The sequence below is a fragment of the Rhineura floridana genome, chromosome 5, assembly GCF_030035675.1.
Source record: "Rhineura floridana isolate rRhiFlo1 chromosome 5, rRhiFlo1.hap2, whole genome shotgun sequence".
In the NCBI taxonomy this organism is placed as follows: Eukaryota; Metazoa; Chordata; class Lepidosauria; order Squamata; family Rhineuridae; genus Rhineura; species Rhineura floridana.
Window position 1 is genome coordinate 75,208,852 of NC_084484.1, and position 24,576 is coordinate 75,233,427.

At 41.9% G+C, this 24,576-nt stretch overlaps 1 protein-coding gene across 3 annotated transcripts; it reads right to left on the reverse strand.

Moving 5' to 3' along the window:
• Window positions 1-2,825: 2,825 nt before the first annotated feature.
• Window positions 2,826-23,743, reverse strand: ASB11 (ankyrin repeat and SOCS box containing 11). 3 transcript variants are annotated; one of them, XM_061627169.1, is made up of 7 exons: window positions 23,533-23,743; window positions 20,855-20,934; window positions 17,849-17,956; window positions 11,365-11,515; window positions 9,480-9,614; window positions 3,889-4,080; window positions 2,826-3,080 (listed from the first exon to the last, which is right to left on the reverse strand). In XM_061627169.1, exons 1-7 carry the CDS (start codon window positions 23,708-23,710, stop codon window positions 2,956-2,958), a joined length of 969 nt encoding a protein of 322 aa, XP_061483153.1. In that variant the 5' UTR covers window positions 23,711-23,743; the 3' UTR covers window positions 2,826-2,955. The 3 variants fall into 3 exon arrangements, with proteins under 3 accessions (XP_061483153.1, XP_061483155.1, XP_061483156.1); XM_061627171.1 differs by lacking the exon at window positions 23,533-23,743 and adding an exon at window positions 22,043-22,204; XM_061627172.1 differs by lacking the exon at window positions 17,849-17,956.
• Window positions 23,744-24,576: the final 833 nt, after the last annotated feature.

Here is a 24,576-nt window from a genome sequence, read left to right on the forward strand (position 1 = left end):
TGATACTATGGCCTGAGCACAACCCAACTAAGGAACGGCCAGTGATCGGGGGGGGCAAAACAGCCGCTGCCAGCGGCCGGTGCTGTCCGCTAATTCCACCCACGTGCTTACTTTGGGCAGGCGATATGCCGCGGCAAGGAAGGGGGGCCCGCCTGCCTCAGCTAGTGCTAGCCACTTAGGAAGGGTGCCGATCTACCGCCCAAAGGGTGGCTCCGTGTGCCAACCGCAAGGCCGCTGGGCCACCAAGGAGCTGTAGAGGCCCGCCACAGCTGGGTTGGCCTTCCCTCTGCCTTCCACGCGACGGAACAGCCGCCGGGAAGAAGAGCGCCCCCCGGAACCTTTGGCCGCAAGGCCTCTTATGTGCCGCCGCCTCTGCTGCCATTGCTCTGTGCGGGCTCTTCCTTCCCGCTGTTGTGCAGCTGAAGCTGATGCAGAAGCTGAAGCTGGAGAAGCCGCCACCGCCGCTGCTGCTGCTGCCGTTGCCGCCGAAATTCAAAGGAGGGCGGGAAGCCGGCAGCCCAGCCTTAAGTACCCTGGGCTGCCCTGCCCTCCTAGGTGCATGCTGCGTCAGCACCTGACGCGCATGCACCCCCCAACATGGCGGCACGGCATCGGCTGCAGCTGCAAAGCTCGCCCCTTTGGCCCGGTAAGTACCGGGTGCGGAGCAGGATTTGCTTGTACTGGAATAAATGTGTCCTGTTTTCAGACTCTTCTGATCTGTATGCATACCAAATTCCTTCTTATAGCTATATAAATAAAGCAGTTGAAATATTTAGAAGTTGTTTCAAAATGTCAAATAACTGGAACAGACCTAATCTTTTTGAAAACATTAGACAAGAGGTATTGAATGTTGTTTAATTATAGCTAGGGGATTTTTTGACAATTCTGTTGTACTACAGTGGCAATTGTTTATCTGTGTTAATCTGAATAACTTAAGTTTTAGAACAATAACAATACTAAAAAAATGTATGTAAAAAATAAAATATGTAAAATACATGTTTATAAAAATAATCCTGCAGCTGACAAGTTATTAAACACTGCAGGGAAGGTGCTGCTCCGTGGTATGCCTCAGATGACCATTTTACTACTATCTGGACTTGATGTGGGATTAAAATTCACTTTACAACTTGGCAGGATAATACAGACACCAAGCTTACTAAACAGTTACATGGTCATTGTGCTACCACTTGGTAAATGGCTATCTGTGTCCAGCTTACTAACAAATTTATTTATTTATTTATTAAATTTATTGGTCACTTTGCTTCACAAATGGGAACCCAAAGCAACCTACAATCAATGTTTGGAGATGATAGAGGAGTTAGTGATATTTTCTTATATTACTGTTTCACGCATTCCAGGTTCAAGGCTTGCCACTAGAAACATTCAGAAATGAAGCCTTGGCCGCTAATGGATGAGCCCAAGGGCCGTCACTCCAGCTTCCTGTTCTCACACTGGCCAGCCAGATCCCTATGGGAAGCTTGAAAGCAAGGCCTGTGTGCAATAGCACGCTGTACGCTTGTGATTCCCAGCAGCTGGTATTCAGAATCATATTGCCTCTGATAGCCAAATCCTCCATGCTCAGATGCTTCTCCTGCTGACCTGATTTTGTGGAGTGGGGAAGCAAATTCTTTCTGAAATAAATGCAGGAGGATTCAAAATGTGCATCTAGTCTCAGAACACTATCCTATATACAAACAAATACATCTAGCTTTTAATGGCAATGGAAATTACACACAGATAATTTTTCACAAGCATGAAAATAACTGCATTCAATAATGGACCAGATATTAATTTTGTTAATTAAAACAAAAATCTTTAAAGGATTTAATCAACATTTACATCAGTTAAAATTTAAGAAAACTGATGTGCTGGGGGTGTGGTACTCCTGTTCAAGGATCTGAATCACACATTGGGGTATGGTTAACCACAGGGAAGGTATGAGAGGAATCCTAGAGCCCCTTTTAAGGGTTTGGAAAAATACTCTTGACAGAATGTTGCAGCTGGAACCATGTATCTATATAAAGAAATGGGTTCTGAAAGTACTAATAGTAACAACATGCCTAACTACTGTATACTGGAAAATGCACACGGCTGCACTACATTATAAAATGGGTAAAACAAATACATGGTTAGCAAATGAACATCGTGTATATTTGTCCAGAAATGTTTCCAGCTCAGTGTTTTAAAGGGGGCAATGTACAAAGCACTTTTGGTTTGTTGGTTCAATATTAGCTTCTGGTTTCTCTTACAGGAATAGGAAGGGGCATTGAGGCGACACTGATATGACTAGTGGCTCAGTATAGTTGCAGTATATCTTGTCTTTACTAAAAAATAAAACTGGTTATGGCCCTCTTTCCTAGTACACAGTGATCATGCATTTTCTAATAGGTATTGACTTTGCTGGTTGAGCAAGGCTTCAAAAAGGTAACGCCATTCAATTGAAATAAAATATATGCCCCAAAGCCAAGCATGACACTTATACTGGAATACTGATATATTTGCTGAACAGAATGCTTTCCTTAAAATGTTCAGTGTTGCATCGCAGCGTTGATGTAACTTGCTGACATAGCACAGATTATAATTGCATTTTCCAGTCTGATTATGTTCAGTTTGAAATGAACTTTCACTTGAAAGGAGAATTTGTTTACTACCAGATACATGTACACAATCAAAATATTTTGCTGTGGATGCCAGTATGTATGAAAGTTCACATCTATTTTGCTGTGATTACATAAAAACTTCTTCTTTTAGGCAAAATATTATATGAGAAGTAAACTTTCAACAGCCTCCAGAACAGGCTTTCCACAGAAAAGAATGCACAGATGTCATTTTCAATCTTGCTATATTATGGTATACATCATATAGATGTAGTAGATGCCAGTTAATATTGACCTTGGTTGTAATATATTAACAATCTTTTTCATTGTTTTTATCACCCTACAGACAAGTGTAAAGTTATCGGAATAAAAGAAAATCTTCAATTTGTTCAGGTAGGTGTAGTTTGTGGACTAAATAAAGGCATGAACGACCCAAGCATTTTCGGATACACAGTCGGCACAGTTGGGCCAGTCTAGGCGGTCCTGGAGAAAAGAAAAAGTGGTGTGAATTCACGAATGCCAACTCAAACATATGTACAGCATATGGATGGATGGATATATTTATTACGGTCATAGACCAATAAATGTACAGCATATATCAATGGGCAGAAATCTAGTTCATACAATGAGATTGTGAATCAAGGGTAGCAAAATCCAGATAGACAGACAGATAGGTAGATAAAAATGCCATCAAAACTTAGATTTGAGCTTCCATTGGAACATATATGATTTGTTCTCATGATTTGAGAACATAGATGGCTCAATGTTTAACTCAATAAATAATTTTTGAACCACAATAGTACATATCCTGGACTTTAGTTAAACCAAATTAATTTCTTAAAAATTGAGCTGTTCTGCATATAGATACTCTGGAACAGCCTGGTGTGGCCCTCCATATGCTGCTGAACTACAATTCCTATCAGCCCTGGCCATTGGCAATGTTTACTCAGGCTGACGGGAGTTGTAGTTGAGCAGCATATGGAGGGCCAAAGGTTCCCCACATCTGCTCTACAATCTATCTGGTAGCTTACGATTTCTATTTTTGCTTTGCACTTTAATAAGAGCCTCTAAAGTTCTGAAATGGTGCAGGCACAGGGTTTCCCAGATATTCAGACATATAAAGGCAAAGCAGAACACTTTCTTCCCCCATCCCCTTATATTTCATTTGTATAACCATGATCTCAAATCCTCTCATAGTCATGGAGAATGAACACATAAAAATATGTGTGGACAACAATAAAGCCTCACAATTTACAATAAACAGGATGGTGGAAAATTTCTGAACTGTTACCTTCCTGAAGCAACAAAGCCCGTTCGACAGAGCTGTTAGGTGCAGCAAGATCAAGAGCACATTTTAACTCAGAATTTCTCCACTTCAAGCTGGCCCCATAGTCTGTTAACAAGTTGACAATTTCTGCACTGGATTTTCTAGCGGCTGCATGAAGTGGGGTGTCCAGCTGCTTGCCCAGGTCGACACTAGCTCCTTAAAAAGAACCCATGGAGATCAAAGCAAAGTGGTTAGCATTACATGGCATGGAAGCAAGGCAACTAGGCAAACATTGGTTTCGTTCTTTCATACTGTTTGTTAAAATTGGAGTAGATTCACTTTTTTAAATATTTATATGACAGCAGGATTATATATAATCACATGATTATATGTAAATATTTTTTTCTGAGGAACAGATAACAGAGGTAACATGAAAAGAGCCAGCAGAGAATTGTCGTCTACCCAAACTGAATATTTGCAGTTTCAGATGCTTCATCCATAATGATGAATGTTCTTAAAAGTAACATGTTTTAAACATCTAGTAACTATGAATACCTAATGTGATCTTCTCATTCATAGAGAGCTCCTATAACTGAAGGAAGGGCACAGCTGCTCCCCTCATAGCAAGTGCAGGCGCTGGAGAAGCCACACTTTTGAATCTTCTCCTTCCAGGGAGCTAATAAAGAGCATGCTTCCAGATATTATCAACCTTAAACTGATTGCAACTAAAGCTAGAATGCTGCAAGAGAAATATAATTCATAATCTCAAAAATATTAAGTCAGCAGATAGGAATAATTTGGTAATGCCACTAGTGTTTCGTTGCCAACTGACTGGAAGTAATGGGTCTAAACTACTGTGGCAGGATAGAGGATGTAGACATTTATTGTGAGGTTATTGTGAGGATATTGTGAGGTTATTCATTCTCTCATTCATTCACACACGTGAATTTCTAATACAGGGAGTGGAAAGGGAGAGAAGGGAACTGTAGATGTAATATTTCTAAAAAGGAGAAAAACAAAATATAAACAATGAATGAGAGTTGGTATAGTGTAGTGACTAAGGGCTCATCCAAACGGAGCAAGATAATCCACGTTTTCCATATCCGGTTCATCATCTGACAGTCCTCACTTTGCCTGTTTGTTCGCTCTTTCCCAATAAAAAAAATGCTTTTTTTGCGCCCACAAACGCAGTGAGAGGACCCGTACTTCTTCTTGCTTTTTCCCAGCTCCGCCCATAACATTCCCCCCTATCAGCCAATTGGTCCGCAAAAATATGACGTATGCTTCTCTCCCCCTTTGCAACAAAGCACAACAAGGCGCATGCACTTGAATGTACAAGTGCGAAAGTTTGAATTTCCTGATGGTTTGGTAGTAGAGGCTGTAATGGAGTTCCTTGTCGCTCACCACTCTGGAGCAGCGCCGGCCGGGGTGTGTGTCTCCAGGTGCCCCTGACCATCCAGGGGGATTGTGGGCAGTGCAAGGGATCAGCGCTTGTAATCGCTGGGCAAATCCTCCCATAACCCTTGGGCTCATTCACTGCAGGGTTCAGCCCCGGACCATTATGTGGCTCGGCGGCAGGAATGCTGCCCCTGAGGGAAGCAAACAGCCCCCCCCACGGGTGGCTGCTCTTGGCTCGGGCAGGGAATGCGGGCAAACAGCCCCGCGTGCTGCTATGTCAATCTGCGCTGAAGCGACCAGCACAGGCTTTGCGGTGTTCCCTCCGATAAAAGAAACATGCAAACCACTTATATGCCTATAATTCCTGTATTTTTGTTTGTTTGTATTTGTGATATTTCGCAAAACCGACTGTATGCTTTTCTTTCTACCTTTACACATATTAACGTTTCTGGAGATACACATGATTGCAATTCCACTTATTTCTCCAGAATAGCAAGTAACGATGTGTCATGTCTAGGAAGGTAGACCACTAGTGTCTATGGTTGTGGGTGGCTGAGACACTCTAGCAAACCACTTATATGCCAATAATTCTTGTGGGTTTTTTGCTTGTATTTGCGATATTTCGCAAAAGCGACTGTATGCTTTTCAGCTCAGCTGGGCTGCAGAGAACCTCCAGGCTGTGGTTGAAATTGACAAGACTCAAAGAGAGTAGCCTTGCAGGCAGGAAAGCGAAATTGACTAAGGGTGCATGAGTGTCTGTAATCAAAGAGGAAAGCCTCTATTTCTTTTCTTCCCCCCCTCTCCCTCGACTCTGGATGCCTGGAAGCAAAGACCAATACGTTCAAGAAGGGCATTTGATGCGGGGGTGAGGGGTGGGAGGTGGAGGTTAGGCAAAGATAAATATTTTCTCCCTTGAAAAAGTTTACAAACAATCACAATTGCAGATCTCACCCTGAGCGGCTGCCCAGTTTGCAGGCTGGCTAAAAATTAACCGCTGTTGCTGCTTCTGCGCAAATGTGCTTTTTTGCATCTGCGCAGTAGAAGTTGCAGCTCCTCCCCAACACCACACCATTGCTCTGATAGGTTCCTTTTTCCCGGGCTTTCCCTGGACATTTGCGCACATGCGCAACAGTGGAAATACGTGATTGGCTGAGAATGAGGAAAGGGATATGGGGAACTGCCCAAGAACCGCCCATCAAACACCCACAGCTGTAAAGTCCGCAGTATTGCATCCGAGCGCCTGAAGGTACAGCGGATGATTCCCGGTTTAAAAAAGCAAATTGCATGATTTGCGGTATTGCAGGAGCAGATTTAACCGCGTGAAAATGCGCAAAAGTGCGCGGTGTCATATGGATGACCAAAAAATAATGAAAACACAAAGCGATCATGTCACACATTTTACAGTCGTCTGGATGAGCCCTAAGAGAGTGAGCTACAAATCAAAAGTCCCCCATTCAAGGTTTGTCTCTGTATTCACTAGGTGACCTTAGATAAGCCACTCTCTCAGCCTCCAATCTGAAATTATCGAAATAACAACCCGCGTTATTCTGGCTGTTGTGAGACTCACAGGATAATATACATGCAGCACTTTGAACACTTGAAAGCACTACATAAATCGGGGTTCAGGCCTGGTTTTGGCACTGAGACTGCCTTGGTCGCCCTGTTTGATGACCTATGTCGGGAGAGAGACAGAGGGAGTGTAACTCTGTTGATTCTCCTTGACCTCTCAGCGGCTTTTGATACCATTGACCATGGTATCCTTCTGGTGAGGCTTGCGGAATTGGGAGTCGGAGGCACTGCTTGGCAGTGGTTCCGCTCCTACTTAGCGGGTCGTCTCCAGAAGATAGTGCTTGGGGAACATTGCTCGACACCGTGGGTTCTCCAATGTGGGGTCCCGCAGGGTTCGGTTCTGTCTCCCATGCTTTTTAACATTTATATGAAGCCACTGGGGGCGGTCATCAGGAGTTTTGGAGTGCGTTGTCATCAGTATGCTGATGACACGCAGCTCTACTTCTCCTTTACATCTTCTTCAGGTGAGGCAGTCGACATGCTGAACCGTTGCCTGGCTGCGACAATGGACTGGATGAGAACTAACAAACTGAGACTCAATCCTGACAAGACTGAGATGCTGTTGGTGGATGGTTTCTCTGATCGGATGGTGGATATATACCCTGTCCTGGATGGGGTTACACTCCCCCTAAAGGAACAGGTGCGTAGTCTGGGAGTCATCTTAGACTCTTCCCTCACACTTGAGGCTCATGTAGCCTCGGTGGCCCGGAATGCGTTCTACCAACTTCGGTTGGTAGCCCAGCTACGTCCCTATCTGAGTAAGGAGGACCTCTCATCAGTGGTACATGCTATGGTAACCTCGCGTCTGGACTACTGCAATGCGCTTTACGTAGGGCTACCTTTGAAGACGATTTGGAAGCTACAGCTAGTGCAAAATGCGGCAGCCAGACTGCTAACAAGAACTAAGCGGTCTGAGCATATAACACCTGTGCTAGCCCGTTTGCACTGGCTTCCAATATGCTTCCGGGCCAGATTCAAAGTGTTGGTACTTACCTATAAAGCCTTATACGGCGTGGGACCACGATATCTGTCGGAACGCCTCTCCCGATATGAACCGGCCCGTACACTACGGTCTACTACGAAGGCCCTCCTCCGGGTTCCGACTCATAGGGAAGCCCGGAGAGTGGTGACAAGATCTAGGGCCTTCTCAGTGGTGGCCCCCGAACTATGGAATGGTCTCCCCGAGGAGGTGCGCCTGGCGCCGACACTATCATCTTTTCGGCACCAGGTTAAAACCTTTCTCTTCTCTGAGGCATTTTAATTCCTGTTAATTGTAAATTATTATATTTTGATTTTAGACTGTACAGTTTTGTGTACAGTTTTGTGTTATTTTTATTGTATTTTTTAATGTTCACCGCCCAGAGAGCTGTTGCTAGTCGGGCGGTATATAAGCTTAATTAAATAAATAAATAAATAATATTAATGTTATTCTTTTTTTCTTAGTTCCCAGATGTCCTTGAAACGTGATGGAAGCTGCCCTAGAGAAGGCATGCTCTTTCCCTGCAGGGTACAAACCAGGTCTGCAGAAGAGCGGTTCACATGTGTTAACTCAGCAACTGATGGCTTGCACCTGGCCTAACAGATGCTGTCCCTTTCCCCTGGGACCAGGAGTAGCTCTGGTCTCCATCCCTGAGGTATGCTGCCACAAGTTCCCCTTTTCTCTCAAACCCTGAGGTGACAACAATTCAAAAGGTTACACGTGATTAATCTTAGTTAGAGAGATGAGGATACATACAGAGCACACCTGCCCCTCCCCAGCACCAGGGCACTTGTTTTCTTACAATTTCCCTAGACCCAAAGATATAGCATGACGACAAACTTCCCTCAGCTTGTGTACCACAGACCTGGGAGGGCTACATGGTCTGATCACCTCTAGGAAACGGAATCTTGAGTGAACTGGAGGTGGTTAGAGACAAGCTGGGAGTAGGCAAAAAAAACAACTGTGCCAGACCCAGCTCTACTGAAAGATTGTGTCTGAGGTGATATTTATTTCTTTAATTAATTAACTAACAAACTAACTAACTTATATCCCACCCTTCCTCCCAATAGGAACCCAGGGCTATCTGCAGTGCTTCACCTTGTGATGGCTCAACTTACACCTTCCGGTCTTTCCCTGATACCTCAGTTTGTCTGTCTGTCATTATCCCTGCATGTGTCAAGAGAGCCAGGGTTTTGGACTTGCATATATCCCTGTCAGCTGCTTGGAGTATTTGTATTTATTTATTTATTTAATTTCTCTGTGGACTGCATTTTATTCATTTATTAAATTCAAGGCGATTTACAAATATACCAAACAACTAAAAATAGGTTTGAAAACAGTACAAAACAAAAAACAAATGAAGCTAGGTTTAAGAACAAACAATACAGAATACACACTTAAGGCAGAGATCTTGTCACCCAGCTGGAAAAGCCTATGGAAACAAAAAATATCTTCAATTGTTTCTGGGAAGTACAGCCAGCGGGAGTAGCAGATAGTATTAAGATCTATCGTATCAAAACAGGGGTGTTGTTCCACAGAACAGGGGCAGCCACACTGAAAGCCCTGCTCTGACTTACTGTGAAGTGGGCTTCTGATACAGTGTTGGAATGGTTAGGAATACAGGAGCCCACCCAACCCATCAAATAAAACCCAACACATATGAGAGTACCTAGCTGTAAAAGTTTCTTGACGCAGTGTGTTCTTTGATTCATGCAGGCCACATAAAGTGGTGTTCCAAGCTGTGCATCTTCTTGGTCCATATCAACATCATTGGCTAAAAGAATTTCCATACACTCCCTGTGGCCTGTGTAAAGTAAACAGAGAAAAGAACACTGTTGAACTATAGAGCAGCTGAGAGCGACACAGAGACCCTCTAAATGCTCCATAAGCAGACATTCTTAAGTATAGCAACACAAATCTTGCCCTTGAGGAATGATGTAGGACAGACTACTTAGCCCCTTTCCCCACAGGCATTTTCCCATCAAAATCCCCTCCAGCTGCTTTTCTTCCCATTGGTGAAAAGGGACAAGTCATTACATCTTTTTCCCCAGGTTGAAAAGCTGTTGAGGAGGCAGTGGGGGAAATGGCTAGAGAGAAAACAATTAAGCAGCCCCTCCCATTCCTCCACTCAAACTTGCAGTCCTGTGGCTACTTCTAATTTATTTTTATTTATTTTATTATTTCAATTTATATACCGCCCTTAGCAAAATAGCTCTCAGGGCGGTGAACAAACAAGATAAAATACAATATATCATAATAAAATACAAAAACATATACAAACAAACAACAAAAAGCATAGCAAAAACAAAATAAATACTACAAAAATTAAAAATACAGATTAAAAGATTAAAAAAGATTAAGAAGATTAAAATGCCTGGGAGCATAAAAAGGTCTTTACCTGGCGCCAAAAAGATGGAAGTTTAGGCGCCAGGCGTACCTCTTCGGGGAGGCTGTTCCACAACTCAGGGGCCACCACAGAAAAGGCCCTAGATCTTGTAACCACCCTCCGGGCTTCCCGATGGGTTGGTACCCGGAGGAGGGCCTTAGATTCTGAACGAAGTGAGCGGGTAGGTTCATAGCGAGAGAGGCGTTCCACAGAATAATAAACAGAAACAAAAATATATTGTGGGAAGGATACACGTGACTCCATGTCACATATATGGTAGTCAGCTCCTGGATTTCTTATGCCTTGGTGGGGCCTGGAGGTGGAGCCACAAATAACAGTTTCTTCATCTAAGATGTACAATTATTCCATCTGCTTACAAGTCCCTAAACACTAAGTAATGCCATCTACTCATCCCCTACAGACCACAACTGAACCTCAGTTACAACTATGTCCCAATCAGAAAGCAGGAAGTACTCTATATGAAGAAAGTGAGGCAAGCCACAGACTACAGAACAAATCACACAGAAGTATTACAATATAAATGGCCACAGACTTAATGTAGACCCTCTTACGTTCCCTGCTCTACCCTCCTTCACACACATGCAATTCATGGAGGATAAGGCTACCACACCGATGGCTTCTACTAGCAATGATGGCCTTTACTACCTCCAGAATCTGAGATAGCATCAATGGTATAGCATGAGAGGACCATTAAGCTCATGTCCTGCTTCTGGATTTCCTAATGGTTGGCCAATTTGGAAAACAGGATGCTGGACGAAATAGACCTTTTTAAAAATGCATACTGTTTTTAATGTGTAGTTTGGCCCCAAGTCTCCATGCATCATCAGTTAAGCTCAGCACCTCTGGTCACGGTTGCTGGCTTTCCACCTTCCTTACTCAGTGGCAGTAGTGGTGGCTGGTGGCTCCATGTCAGTGGGGCAGTGGAATCTGCTCCGGGTTTTAGTCTGAACCTTTAAGAAGCTGTCCAAGATGCTGAAGCACCCTGGACAGCTCCTTGAAAGTTTGAACTGGACCCTTTTTCTTTTTTATGCAGTCATTTGAAAACTGACTTTGGTCTGAGAGACTCTGGTCAGTTGGGTCTCACAAGATCTTTAGAGAAGCCCAGATTCTTGTTTCTAGCTAGAACTGTTTAAACCACTAATATTACCTCTCTTCACAGCTTCATGAATTGGGGAAACAAAGTGATTCTCCAGCTGTGGTCTGGCACCATATTCAAGCAGCAGACTGACGCAAGCTGCACTGCCACTACAGCAAGCATTAAAGAGAGGTGTGATCCCATCTACAGTTACTGCATTGACCTGCAAAATAGAACATAGACAAAACTGAAGAGGGAGATGGGGAACTGATGCCTTTAGATATTCAAGCACTTCCTATCAGTGGACTCTCAAAAACTTGCTACACCTTCAAGGCCACATTACTAATACACTTCAGAGCTACATATGATAAGTGGATATAATTATCTCAATTACAGGAAAGTGACTGGAGAAATGCATTATTGTCAGGATGCAGGATTGGGACCCTAGCACTTCAGAGGATGAGCAGGAGATCACTTTCTCAGAGCTGGGTGAAGAGGAGGAGGGAGAACTCTCAGAGATAGTGTTGCCCAGCGACCGCAGAGGCCTTGAAACTCCAGCAGACAAAGTTACAAACACTACTCAGGAATTTCCCACGCTTACCCCCCCATTGAGCCAGAGCCATTAGACCAAGAAGGAGGGGGGATTCCACTCCCTCCTCAGCCAGGGAAAAGTCAGCCTGATGGGTATGACGCTCACCCCCCCCTTTCTCCAGTCCCAGAAACAGAATCTTCAGAAGAGGAGGGGGAGGCAGAACTTCCACCCTCACCACGAACCCGGAGAAGGGAAAAATGAGTCAGGGGGAGAGAGAGAAGGGGCGGGGAAGAAATTGTCCTAAGGCGGAGTGAGAGAATTCGCGCCAGAAAGCCCCCTTAAAAAGGATAAGGGGGGCAGGAATTCCTTGTTCTGTCAACTCTCTTGCATGTCGCAGGACACGTGTATTGTGTTGCTTCATGAGGAGACGTAGTCTCTGTCTGGATATTACATTAATAAAAACTGAATTGCTTTCATCGACTGGTGTGATTCCTGAGTCCAGCCCTGGACACGACAATTATAAATAGCTCATGCCTTTACAGCTGCACAGAATATGAAGAAAGGTGATGCTTGATAGCCAAGGATATGTATGTATGGTATCTTATAGACTCCATGTATCTTATCGATAAACAGAAAAATCTGGAACTTAGGTCCACTCCTCGGCCACTCATAGCCATTTGGGTCCAAGGTTGTGATGAGGCTTGAACTAACCACAACACAGGATGCCATAGCCACCTAAGTAAGGCAACTCTTAAGGGCATAGACTTTAACAGCTGCAGTTTCCTGGCGCGTTGGAGATTCAGTGCATATGGAAAGCCATTAACACGTTTGAAACAGAATGGACTTTTTGCTGATTGAATAATAAGTAGATGGTGGCAATCGCATAAAAGACGTTTTTATCATGAAGCTGACTGAGCTTTATTTATTTACTACATTTATATCTCATCTTTCTTCCATCACGGAACTCAAGGTGGCATACATGTGGTTTCCACATGTACTCCTATCCAAGCTCTGCAGACCCAGACCTGCTTAGGTTCAGAACAGTGGCTGCATCATGTGCCCTCAGACCATGCTCAGGGACTTATTTGGGTGAACTTTTCTTCTATCATGACCTCTTGGGGTTAACCATGTCTTTTGAAAGATATGACTGGGCATTAAAATTTATAACCCTACTGAATATAAAAGACAAATGTTTTAGGGAGTAGAGCTGGAAAGGGAATTAATTGTAATAACAGCCTACAAACTGCTAGTGGCCAATTTTTTCCCTAGTTTTATTTATTTGTGGATCCTATAGAACTGCACCCCTCTAGAATGCACACCTTAAAGTGGTGAGGGGGTTTGAGAGTGTTAAAGAAGCTGAGAGCAATGCCTTCAGGAGTCTAGACCAAGAGGCTAGACTCCTAAGAAGGGCACCCAAGGCACAATGGTCAAAGCTGAGACACCAGACTAAGATGCATCCAAACTCAGAGGAAGGCAATGGTAAACCACCTCGGAATGATATAGGGCAGATCCCTGAACCTGAACTAACATTTGCAGGAAGGGATTCTGAGGAACTGAGACAAATAGTGGTAACGAGAGAGGAAGTTCTAAGCTTAATGGACAATATAAAAACTGACAAATCACCGGGCCCGGATGGCATCCACCCGAGAGTTCTCAAAGAACTCAAATGTGAAATTGCTGATCTGCTAACTAAAATATGTAACTTGTCCCTTGGGTCCTCCTCCGTGCCTGAGGACTGGAAAGTGGCAAATGTAACGCCAATCTTCAAAAAGGGATCCAGAGGGGATCCCGGAAATTACAGGCCAGTTAGCTTAACTTCTGTCCCTGGAAAACTGGTAGAAAGTATTATTAAAGCTAGATTAACTAAGCACATAGAAGAACAAGTCTTGCTGAAGCAGAGCCAGCATGGCTTCTGCAAGGGAAAGTCCTGTCTCAGTAACCTATTAGAATTCTTTGAGAGTGTCAACAAGCATATAGATAGAGGTGATCCAGTGGACATAGTGTACTTAGACTTTCAAAAAGCGTTTGACAAGGTACCTCACCAAAGGCTTCTGAGGAAGCTTAGCAGTCATGGAATAAGAGGAGAGGTCCTCTTGTGGATAAGGAATTGGTTAAGAAGCAGAAAGCAGAGAGTAGGAATAAATGGACAGTTCTCCCAATGGAGGGCTGTAGAAAGTGGAGTCCCTCAAGGATCGGTATTGGGACCTGTACTTTTCAACTTGTTCATTAATGACCTAGAATTAGGAGTGAGCAGTGAAGTGGCCAAGTTTGCTGACGACACTAAATTGTTCAGGGTTGTTAAAACAAAAAGGGATTGCGAGGAGCTCCAAAAAGACCTCTCCAAACTGAGTGAATGGGCGGGAAAATGGCAAATGCAATTCAATGTAAACAAGTGTAAAATTATGCATATTGGAGCAAAAAATCTGAATTTCACATATACGCTCATGGGGTCTGAACTGGCGGTGACCGACCAGGAGAGAGACCTCGGGGTTGTAGTGGACAGCACGATGAAAATGTCAACCCAGTGTGTGGCAGCTGTGAAAAAGGCAAATTCCATGCTAGCGATAATTAGGAAAGGTATTGAAAATAAAACAGCTGATATCATAATGCCATTGTATAAATCTATGGTGCGGCCGCATTTGGAATACTGTGTACAGTTCTGGTCGCCTCATCTCAAAAAGGATATTATAGAGTTGGAAAAGGTTCAGAAGAGGGCAACCAGAATGATCAAGGGGATGGAGCGACTCCCTTACGAGGAAAGGTTGCAGCATTTGGGGCTTTTTAGTTTAGAGAAAAGGCGGGTCAGAGGAGACATGATAGAAGTGTATAAAATTATGCATGGCATTGAGAAAGTGGATAGAGAAAAGTTCTTCTCCCTCTCATAATACAAGAACTCGGGGACATTCAAAGAAGCTGAATGTTGGAAGATTCAGGACAGACAAAAGGAAGTACTTCTTTACTCAGCGCATAGTTAAACTATGGAATTTGCTCCCACAAGACGCAGTAATGGCAACCAGCTTGGATGGTTTTAAAAGAAGATTAGACAAATTCACGGAGGACGGTGCTATCAATGGCTACTAGCCATGATGGCTGTGCTCTGCCACCCTAGTCAGAGGCAGCATGCTTCTGAAAACCAGTTGCCGGAAGCCTCAGGAGGGGAGAGTGTTCTTGCACTCGGGTCCTGCTTGCGGGCTTCCCCCAGGCACCTGGTTGGCCATGGTGAGAACAGGATGCTGGACTAGATGGGCCACTGGCCTGATCCAGCAGGCTCTTCTTATGTTCTTATGTTTTTAACAGGGGAACACACTGACTGACCGAGATGAAATAAAAGGAAGATTGAAGCAATACACTGAAGAACTCTGTAAAAGAGATGCAAGGACGACAGACTCATTCACAGAGGAACCATATGATGAAGAACCAGAAATTTTAGAATGCTCTTAAAATACTTGGAAGAAACAAATCAACAGGAACAGATGGCATACCAATAGAGTTGCTACAAGCTACTGAGATAGAATCTGTCCAGATTTTGACAAAAATTTGTCAACAAATATGGAAAAATAAACAATGGCTCACAGACTGGAAGCGTTCAGTATACATCCCAATTCCAAAGAAAGGGGATCCCAGGGAATGCAGTAATTATAAAATGATTGCCTTAATACTCCATGCAAGTAAAGTCATGTTCAAGATTCTACAACAAAGGTTCTTACCATATATGGAGCGAGAAATGCCAGACATCCAACCTGGATTTAGAAAGGGAAGAGGCACCAGAGATCGTATCACAAACGTAGGTTGGATAATGGAACAGACCAAGGAATTTCAGAAGGAAATCACCCTGTGCTCTATAGTTTACAGCAAAGCCTTTGATTGTGTAGATCATGAAAAACTATGGAATGCTTTAAAAGACATGGGGGTGCCACAGCATCTGATTGTCCTGATGCACAACCTATACTCTGGACAAGAGGCTACTGTAAGGACAGAATATAGAGAAACCGATTTGTTCCCAAATGGAAAGGGTGTAAGGCAGGGGTGTATTTTATCACCCTATTTGTTTAATCTATTTGCAGAACATATCATACGGAAAGCAGGATTGGACCAAGATGAAAGAGATGTGAAAATTAGAGGGGAAAATATCAATAATTTAAGATATGCAGATGATACCATACTACTAGCAGAAAGCAGTAAAGATTTGAAACAAATGCGGAAAGCACAAAAGCAGGACTATAGCTGAACATCAAGAAGACTAAAGTAATGCCAACAGAAGGTTTATGTACTTGTAAAGTTGACAATGAGGACACTGAACTTGTCAAGGATTATCAATACCTTGGCACAGTCATTAACCAAAATGGAGACAATAGTCAAGAAATCAGAAGAAGGCTAGGACTGGGGAGGGCAGCTATGAGAGAACTAGAAAAGGTCCTCAAATGCAAAGATGTATCACTGAACACTAAAGTCAGGATCATTCAGACCATGTATTCCCAATTTCTATGTACGGATGTGAAAGATGGACAGTGAATAAAGTGGATAAGAGAAAAATCAACTCCTTTGAAATGTGGTGTTGGAGGAGAGCTTTGCGCATACCATGGACTGCGAAAAAGACAAATACAGTAGGACCCTGCTTATACAGCAGGTTAGGGACCAGGCCCCCGCCATAAAGCGGAAATTGCCGTAAAGCGGAACCCCATTGAATATAATGGGCCATGTCGTGCGAAAATGATGCAAAAACGTCGCAAAAGAGCAAAAATCGGCTTTAAAATGGAAAATGAAAGCTGCCACATTAGCGGAACGCCGGTAAGCAAAGTGCCGGTGAGCGGGGCCCTACTGTAATTGAGTGCTAGAACAAATTAAACCAGAACTATCGCTAGAAGCTAAAATGATGAAACTAAGGTTATCATAGTTTGGACACATAATGAGAAGATGTGATTCACTAGAAAAAATAATAATGCTGGGAAAAACATAAGGGAGTGGAACATAAGGGAGTTGAAACGAGTTGAATTGATTCCATAAAGGAAGCCACAGACCTGAACTTACAAGATCTGAACAGGGTGGTTCATGACAGATGGTGTTGGAGGTTTCTGATTCATAGGGTTGCCATAAATCGTAATTGACTTGAAGGCATATAACAACAACAACATAGAACTACAAAACACTATGCTTTCATTCTGAAGCAAGAGCAAACCTCAAAGAAGAGTGTTGGTGGATCGGAACAAGGTTCTACTGAATTCAGAATCCTATTTCTCACAGAAGTCAGCTACTGGGATGGACACATAAAAGATGCAAAGGCAATTGTCCTCTGCTGTTGTATGATTCTACCATTTGATATTCAGAACGTCTAAACATAGAGGTTACATTTAGCTGTCATAGCTAGTAGTCATTTTAAAGCCCTCCAAGCTAGTGACTCTTGCCGCATTTGTGACGGTGAAAAAATTTGCACTTTATTTCTAAACTACAAAATCACAAACATTTTAATCTTTATTTGTAGAAAAGGTGCTCCAACCCATTGATTACTGTGATTTCCTTTTCTGTATCTTTTTCAAACTCCATTTTGAAATAAGTTATCCAGGACTGTATACTAAATTCCAAATTGCATATAGCACCATAGATTTGTATACACGCATTATCATGCTGGCTATTTTATTTTCACTCCCTTCTCTAATAAGCCCTAGAATGGAAGTTGTCTTGTTCTCTGCAAACTGCACACTGAGTTGTTTCGTTGATCTGTTGCCACAACACCATTATTATTATTATTTACATTTGCATTTTTATCCCGCCTTTCTTTCATCATAGAACCCAAGGAAGCATACATGTGGTGCCCAGGTGGTCTCCAATCTAAGCACTGACCAGACCCGACTAGCTTCAGCAAGGTGGTGGCCTCACATGTCTAGATAGTCTCAGTAAAGCAGCTGAGGGACCATATCTCAGTGGTAGCTATGCTTTGCTACCTGCCCCTGCATCCAGTTGCCCTATTAGGTGCTGTTTGAAGCAGCAGCTCTCATACAGAAAGGTGATCCCTGTTGTAGTACTCACATGAGCACCATGTTCCAGTAACACTTTTGCACAAGCGACTTGGCCACTCAGGCATGCCTCATGAAGAGCAGAAACGCGGTCTATTGTAACAATGTTCACATTGAATCCCTAGAATTAATATATATATATATGAAAACCAAGTAAAATTTGCATCTCTCAACTAAAGTTTAATCTTGGCTTTAAATAAAATATGCTATGTGGTGATCAGATTTGTAGTTAGGCAAAATTTTGAGTGAAATTGATCAGCAAGAGCTCTCTTGGAGCAAACATAGTTCTAACAATCCAATTTCTCCATTTGGAGATTGGATGCAAGAGGTTTAATATAAGGGCCAGCCACACTACCTTTCAGCCTTACCAACCTCACAGGGCTGTTGTGAGAATAAAAGAGAATAAACCCTGAGCTACACTGGGGAAAGGTGAAATAAAAAGTATAATTGTAAAAAAAAAATCACCCTCTTAATATAGCAAAAGCTACTCTATAATGGATCCTTTTCCACACTATGAACCCAGAATGATACCTGATGGCCACACTAGCTGCCATCAGGCGGATGTAAGGAAATGTAAGGAAATGTTTAGCTAGTTAGTGAGCTCACAGTTTCACTGGAGACAAGTTTTTGTGGGGAGCCAGTATGAACAGAGGCAAGTAGAGAGTTTGGTAAACATGACCCTATGCATAAGCCATGAGCATGAACAAAGTTTGTGGGGAACTGAAAAAATTGTGTGCATTACAGAAACAAACAATTCACCTGGATATTTCCAAAGGATCTGTTGTTTTGTGCTTTTTCTCTGGCACTACTTTATTACTCATTCCCTCTTCTGTTGTTCTGTGAAAGTTGACAATTTGCCACAGCATATTCATAAAACAGATATAGAAAAGGAGGAGCTTTGGGTTTCAAACTCTAGTTGAAAATATGTTACACTGAAGCACTAAAGCATTTAGCCATGATTTATTTTTAGTCATGTTATGGTTAACTTAGGAAGGAGAAAATTAACTTGTTAAGGATTGGGGGAGGGATACCGAATAACACAGAAGCTTCTTCTCAATAACACACAAAAATTTAACAAGGAAGAAAAGGATACAATACAGAAGCAAAACTTGCAATAAAATCAAATGACATTTCACAAATTTGTTCACTTTTTAAACAGTTCTCATACTAAAGTCAACTTTAATGCTTTTTACAGTGTGAGCATTGACCACTAGCCACTGACAACTCTCATAAGGGGATCTGACTATAAGTCACTTGATTCAGAGTTTACTAGTAAATGCTACTCTTTTTTTAAATGTTACTTTCTTTAAATTCAAGTACTAAACAACAAGAAATTCCCACAATAGCTGTATTAGGTCACCTCCTCAGCACCATACATTTAAAAGACATTTAAAGCACACTGGTTTCCCCAAAGAATCCTGGGAAGGGAACCATTGTTTACCCCTCACAGAACTACAATTCCCAGCACCCTTAACAAACTACAGTTCCCAGGATTCCTGGGGGAAAACCAAATGTGCCTTAAATGTATGGTGTGGACCAGTTCTTATGAATATCTGCATAGGGCTAATATGACAGGTCTGGAAAATCCATCATCTTTTTAGCCTTCTCATTTACTCCAGTAGGGGGACTTCCCTCCCTTTGAATATTAGGCAGGCGCCATCTCTGCTATCTTTTCGGTGCCTTTTGAAGACTTTCCTCTTTCAACAAGCCTTTTAGGTTGAGACCTCTCCCAGTCTGCATCTGTGTCAGAATTGTTTAATATGTTTTTAATAATGTTTTTAACCCTTTTTAAGGTTGTTTTTTTAAATTGTTTTTAATGCTGTTTTGTATTAATGTATTTTAAGGTCTGTTTTTATGAAGTTTTAAAGTTTTTTGGTGCTTTGTTTGCCGCCCTGGGCTCCTGCTGAGAGGAAGGGCAGGATACTAATTAATTAATTAATTAATTAATTAGATAGATAGATAGATAGATAGATAGATAGATAGATAGATAGATGCCCAGGGCAGCAAACAAAAGCACTAAAAACACTTTAAAACATCATAAAAACAGACTTTAAAATATACTAAAACAAAAATAATGACTGCCAGTCTGGGTAGGCCAGCAGTGTGAAGGGTTCTCATATTGCTGCCACACTTCCTTTTTGTTCCCTCTAACCCTGGGAGGAAGTAAAACCTGAGGGTGCAAGGCAAATGCTTATGACAGAATGCAGAGAGAACATCAGCTTACTAGTCTCTCGCTGGAGCCCATGATAGCTTGCTTTTCTTTGTCAAATCCCAGTGATACACACACTTAGCGTGAAGCCAAATGGTTGAGACATGTGAGGGGGAAATACCTCTTTGAATCTGGCACAAATGCATGCAAGAACCCAACAGCCAAGTTTCAGAAGTTTATTAAAGATAAAAGGCAAAACGACAGAGAAAAAAGGCAGAGGGGTGCTTTAAGAAAATAAACATTTTGGAAAACTAGCTAAACAAAGCCAGGGTCATCCTCACGCCATCTTGAATGGTCAGAGGGGAGGGTGGGAGACAAGGGATTGCATGGGCTGTTGTGGTGTTAACTACCACCTATTTCCCCATCTCCCTGCCAGATATAAGCCATTCTACAGTTTGTGTATTGAAGGAGAGCTGTGACCTCTCCACCTGGCCAGGATGGAGGATTCAAGTGCTGAGTAACCTTACAGACACAGGCTGGCATAGGGCAGGACTGCATTACAAACAGCACTATCCTGTTTGGAAAAAAATAAGTGGGGCCCAGGCAGCATGCAGTAGTTGTGTGATTTGGCCCTAAATTTATTCACTTTCATGTAATTTGTGCAAGCACGGCTCGGTATTTGTATTTTATTTTGTATTTATATACTTAACATTGAATTTATCTCTGTAGTCTGTATGTATTATTCACAGAATGCTTAGGATACAATCTGGTACACACTTCCCTGAGAGTAAGTCCTATCGCTGCTTACTTCTGAGTAGACATGTATAGGATTGCACTGTTCAATCAAGGAAGTATGCTTGGGTTTCTTACCTGTGTTATCAAGATTTTCAATGACAAGAGGCGCCCTTGAAATGCAGCTTCATGAAGAGGAGACCTATCTGCCCATGAGCCTAAAATAGGATCACTGAAAAATAAGTCTATTGAATTGAGATTTAGAGAAATGCAAACAGATATATCAACTTTAAAAAATGTAACATATTCCATACTTTTCAGTTTATGGGAAGTTCTGGCATACAGATCAGATGTTTAAGTATATAAGAGCTGGATCAGATAGAGGACATATCTAGTCTTGCATCCAGCTGAGGCCTACCATATGCCTTTAGGCCAGCCTTTCCCAACTAGTGGGCCACCAGATGTTGTTGGACCACAATTCCCATCTTTCCTGACCATTGGCAATGCTGGCTGAGGCTGATGGGAGTTGTGGTCCAACAACACCTGGTGGCCCACTAGTTGGGAAAGGCTGCTTTAGGCAGATCACAAGCAGGGCCAGCAGAGAAGAAGCAATTCTCTCCTGTTGTGTTTCCCTAGCATCTGATACTCAGAGGTATCTCTGAAATTTCATTTGCAGGTGGCTTGACAAACTCAGTCAAGAACTGACTCCAGTCCAGACTGTAAGATCAGATCTCTGGTTGAGTAAACTCAATTGAGAGGAAGGGGCCAGGGGGACCAGATTTCCATTCCTTCATTCCCTGTCTGGCATCACTAAGAAGACACAAATCCATTGCTTCTGCTGTGAACCTCTGCACTCTTACTTAGGAGTCTACCTCACTCATCACAGTGTGATTTCCTTGTGAATAAATATGCATAGGAACATGAAGTAAATCCATGTCATTTTTACCATAATATATAGCAGTTGTAGCCAGAATACCAGGTACATCAAGGCAAAGACTATGCCAGTGTTGTGATTAATTGACAACACCTTCTACTTTATGTAACTGGAGGTTCCATCTCTTTATGCTCTTAAGTCATTAAGCTCAAAAGCAAATATTGCCTTAGCTGTGACACTGCAAACAAGAGATTGCATTAACTTAAATTTGCACTATATTAACTTAAAATGAGTGCAACATAGAGTTAAATATAGCTATGAAAAGAAGAACATGCCCAGCCTATAAATAACAGTACATACCCATATTTTAAGTATATGGTTCATGCTACACACAGCTGCCTAATTTATTTGCATAAAGAAAGCAGTAAATTTCCAAGCTAGCTAAAACATACCTCCCTGAAACATATGGCAAATGTAATTTCCGTAAGGTGCATCTTTTAAGGCTCCAGATATTGAAGGCATCCCAGAAAAGATTTGTTTATGAAGTTCTAAAGATAAATACAGCAGCTCTAACTTCTTCTTTAGACGGCATTACTTCAAAGCCTAACAGTAACAGTGCGTCAGTAATCTAATCGAGGGAGGTGAAGTGGTCAGATGGTGTTTTGAAAGATGATGCTCAGTTTGACAGATTGGCAAAAGGCAACTTGGCAGAGAAAAATATGGGTGGATAACTGACACCTTTGTGTGTGTTCAGAGGTAAACATTTGAATGGTTTTTGTTTAAAATTAAAAAAAAAAGGTTTCAATGAGAGAAATGGATGCGTTTGAAAATAGCCATATATTGTTTTATAACAATGGGAAGATATGCAGGAACTACAGTCCATAAGTGTGGAGAGATTAATAGTATCATTCATAACCATTATTGTTTCTGTCAGATTCACTGACTCCAATAGGACAGCTCATTGATACTTACGTAGCCTACACACAAATGAATTGCATCCTCATAAATGTTATAATTAAAGCACTTATTCAGCCTTCTGTCTTCATTACTGATATTTGAAAAGCCACACTGTTACAACCAGTTTTTTAAAAAGCCATTTTTATTCCCATATTTACTTTTGACACTGCAAATTAAAATTACTAGTATGCATAAGTGTTTATATTTTAAAAGGCTAAAAGAATGTTCTAGGAAAGAAGTCAGCCATAAAGGAAGATTTTTTTACAAAATCAGTTTAAATAATATTAAACTCCCTATTCCTGCATTCTCAATAAGTTTATTGTCATGGACACCTTCACTGTAAACAGATGAACCATAATAGCCCGGATTGGGAGGAACCCAGAACGTCATCAAGCGCACCCTGTGGCCCAAGGCCCGAGCTTAGCTTTTTATGACTCATTCACTTATAGTAAAGTTGTAAACTTACTATCTGGACTGGCACAGAGAGTAGGAACAATCTGGTTTCATACCTCCAAGAAAAGTGAGCCATGCCACACACAGCTGTTGTTTAACTTTATCCAAGTGTTTTCAATCAGAAAATGCATATTCTAAATCTTTTACATCATTGCACACATCATTATGCAATAGAACCACAACAGAACCATAAAAATGAAATATTTTAAATAGTAGTAGTGCAGAATTCTGGTTATTAAAACAGAAAAAAGTATTTCCTAACAAAAATAAAAATGTACTCATGTTAAAGTATGTGGGGTTTTCCCCTCTAATTTTTAATTCTGCATTTTAGATACCATTCATTCTAGGTCACACTTTTAATTGCAAAATCATACACATAAATATTTTCAACCTAGTCTATGACAATGCAGTTACATATATCAATTTCTGGCCTGTTTCAGTAAAAAAGCATGAATAAAAATATGAACTATTGGTTAATTTTCTTAATTCTCTCTATGTCTCTCTCACTCACTCACTCTCTCTCACTCTTTACCTGGGGCTATTCCATAGATCTCTTCTGCTATTCTTGCAGCTTCCTTCCTGTTCCCTTTCACAATATAGAAATAGGTCAATAAAGCCAAAGAGGTTTTGATTAAGAGCTTGAAACAAAACAAAGCAAAGATTGCAAAATAAATGTTATTGAAAGCATGGAGTATTTTACTGCCTTCCATTTTGTTTTGCCTTTTGTATAACTTTACAGGTCTCCTAAGTTCCATTCACTATTATTCGTATCATATGACATCTATTTTAAACTCTCCAGCCGTTGATGTTCCTCAGTTACCAAAAATAAACCCTGTTTTTATCACGAGCAAGCTATTGATATCAAATAACAATTAGGATTAAAAGTGCTGAATGGGGTTCCCTCCCCTCGCTTACTTGGCCAATCAAACAACACAGCACTCTCTAACATGTACAAAATCAATATAAAAGAATATGGCTTTGAAGTGTAAAGGGATCTATTAGAAAAGTGTAAAAAATCAAACCAAATTGAATACTGTTGTGAGTTTGGGGGTTGGAATGGATGATTCCTGTGGCTCCCTTCCAGCCTCTGATTTGGAACCCTGTGCCTTGGGGTTAGGGGCTGGTTCTGCTAGCCAGATGAGTTTCTTTTGTTAAGCTAATAGAGTGGCCAGGTTGTTAATGGGTCTATCAGGGGCCCAGCAACTGGTGAATGAGCTAGGAAGATTCTTTTGTCATTGAAACGCTTCAGGAGAGCCTCCCCCCTCCTCCTGGTGGCTAGGAGAGGTTTGTGTTTTTAGTGTGTGTAGAGTGTGTCTAGAGAAAGGCAGAGAGGCTGTCTCTCTGCACTATGGCTTTAGGATGTCTCTTGTAACCCTGATGGAAAAGCTGGATATTGGACTGCTGATGCCTTGAACCCCTCCATCCTAAGCTCAGGTTGGAATGTGTGTAAATAAACAAGCCATATTTCAAAAAGGCACCACAGTCTCCGCTGACCTTCTTCCCAAGGAAACCAAACCCAGGGTGAGCACAGGGACCCCAGGAAATCTCACCGCTTGGAGATTGGGGAGGCATGCAA

Bases quoted from the DNA above. Each gene is read 5' to 3' on its own strand.
- ASB11 (XM_061627169.1), bottom strand. From the start codon at position 23,710: ATGGAAGGCAGTAAAATACTCCATGCTTTCAATAACATTTATTTTGCA. The intron at 20,935-23,532 runs GTAAAGAGTGAG...ATCCTATTTTAG, and splicing joins GATCTATGGAATAGCCCCAG to GCTCATGGGCAGATAGGTCT. The intron at 4,081-9,479 runs GTACTCTCATAT...GTTCTTTTTAAG, and splicing joins CAAGAAACTTTTACAGCTAG to GAGCTAGTGTCGACCTGGGC.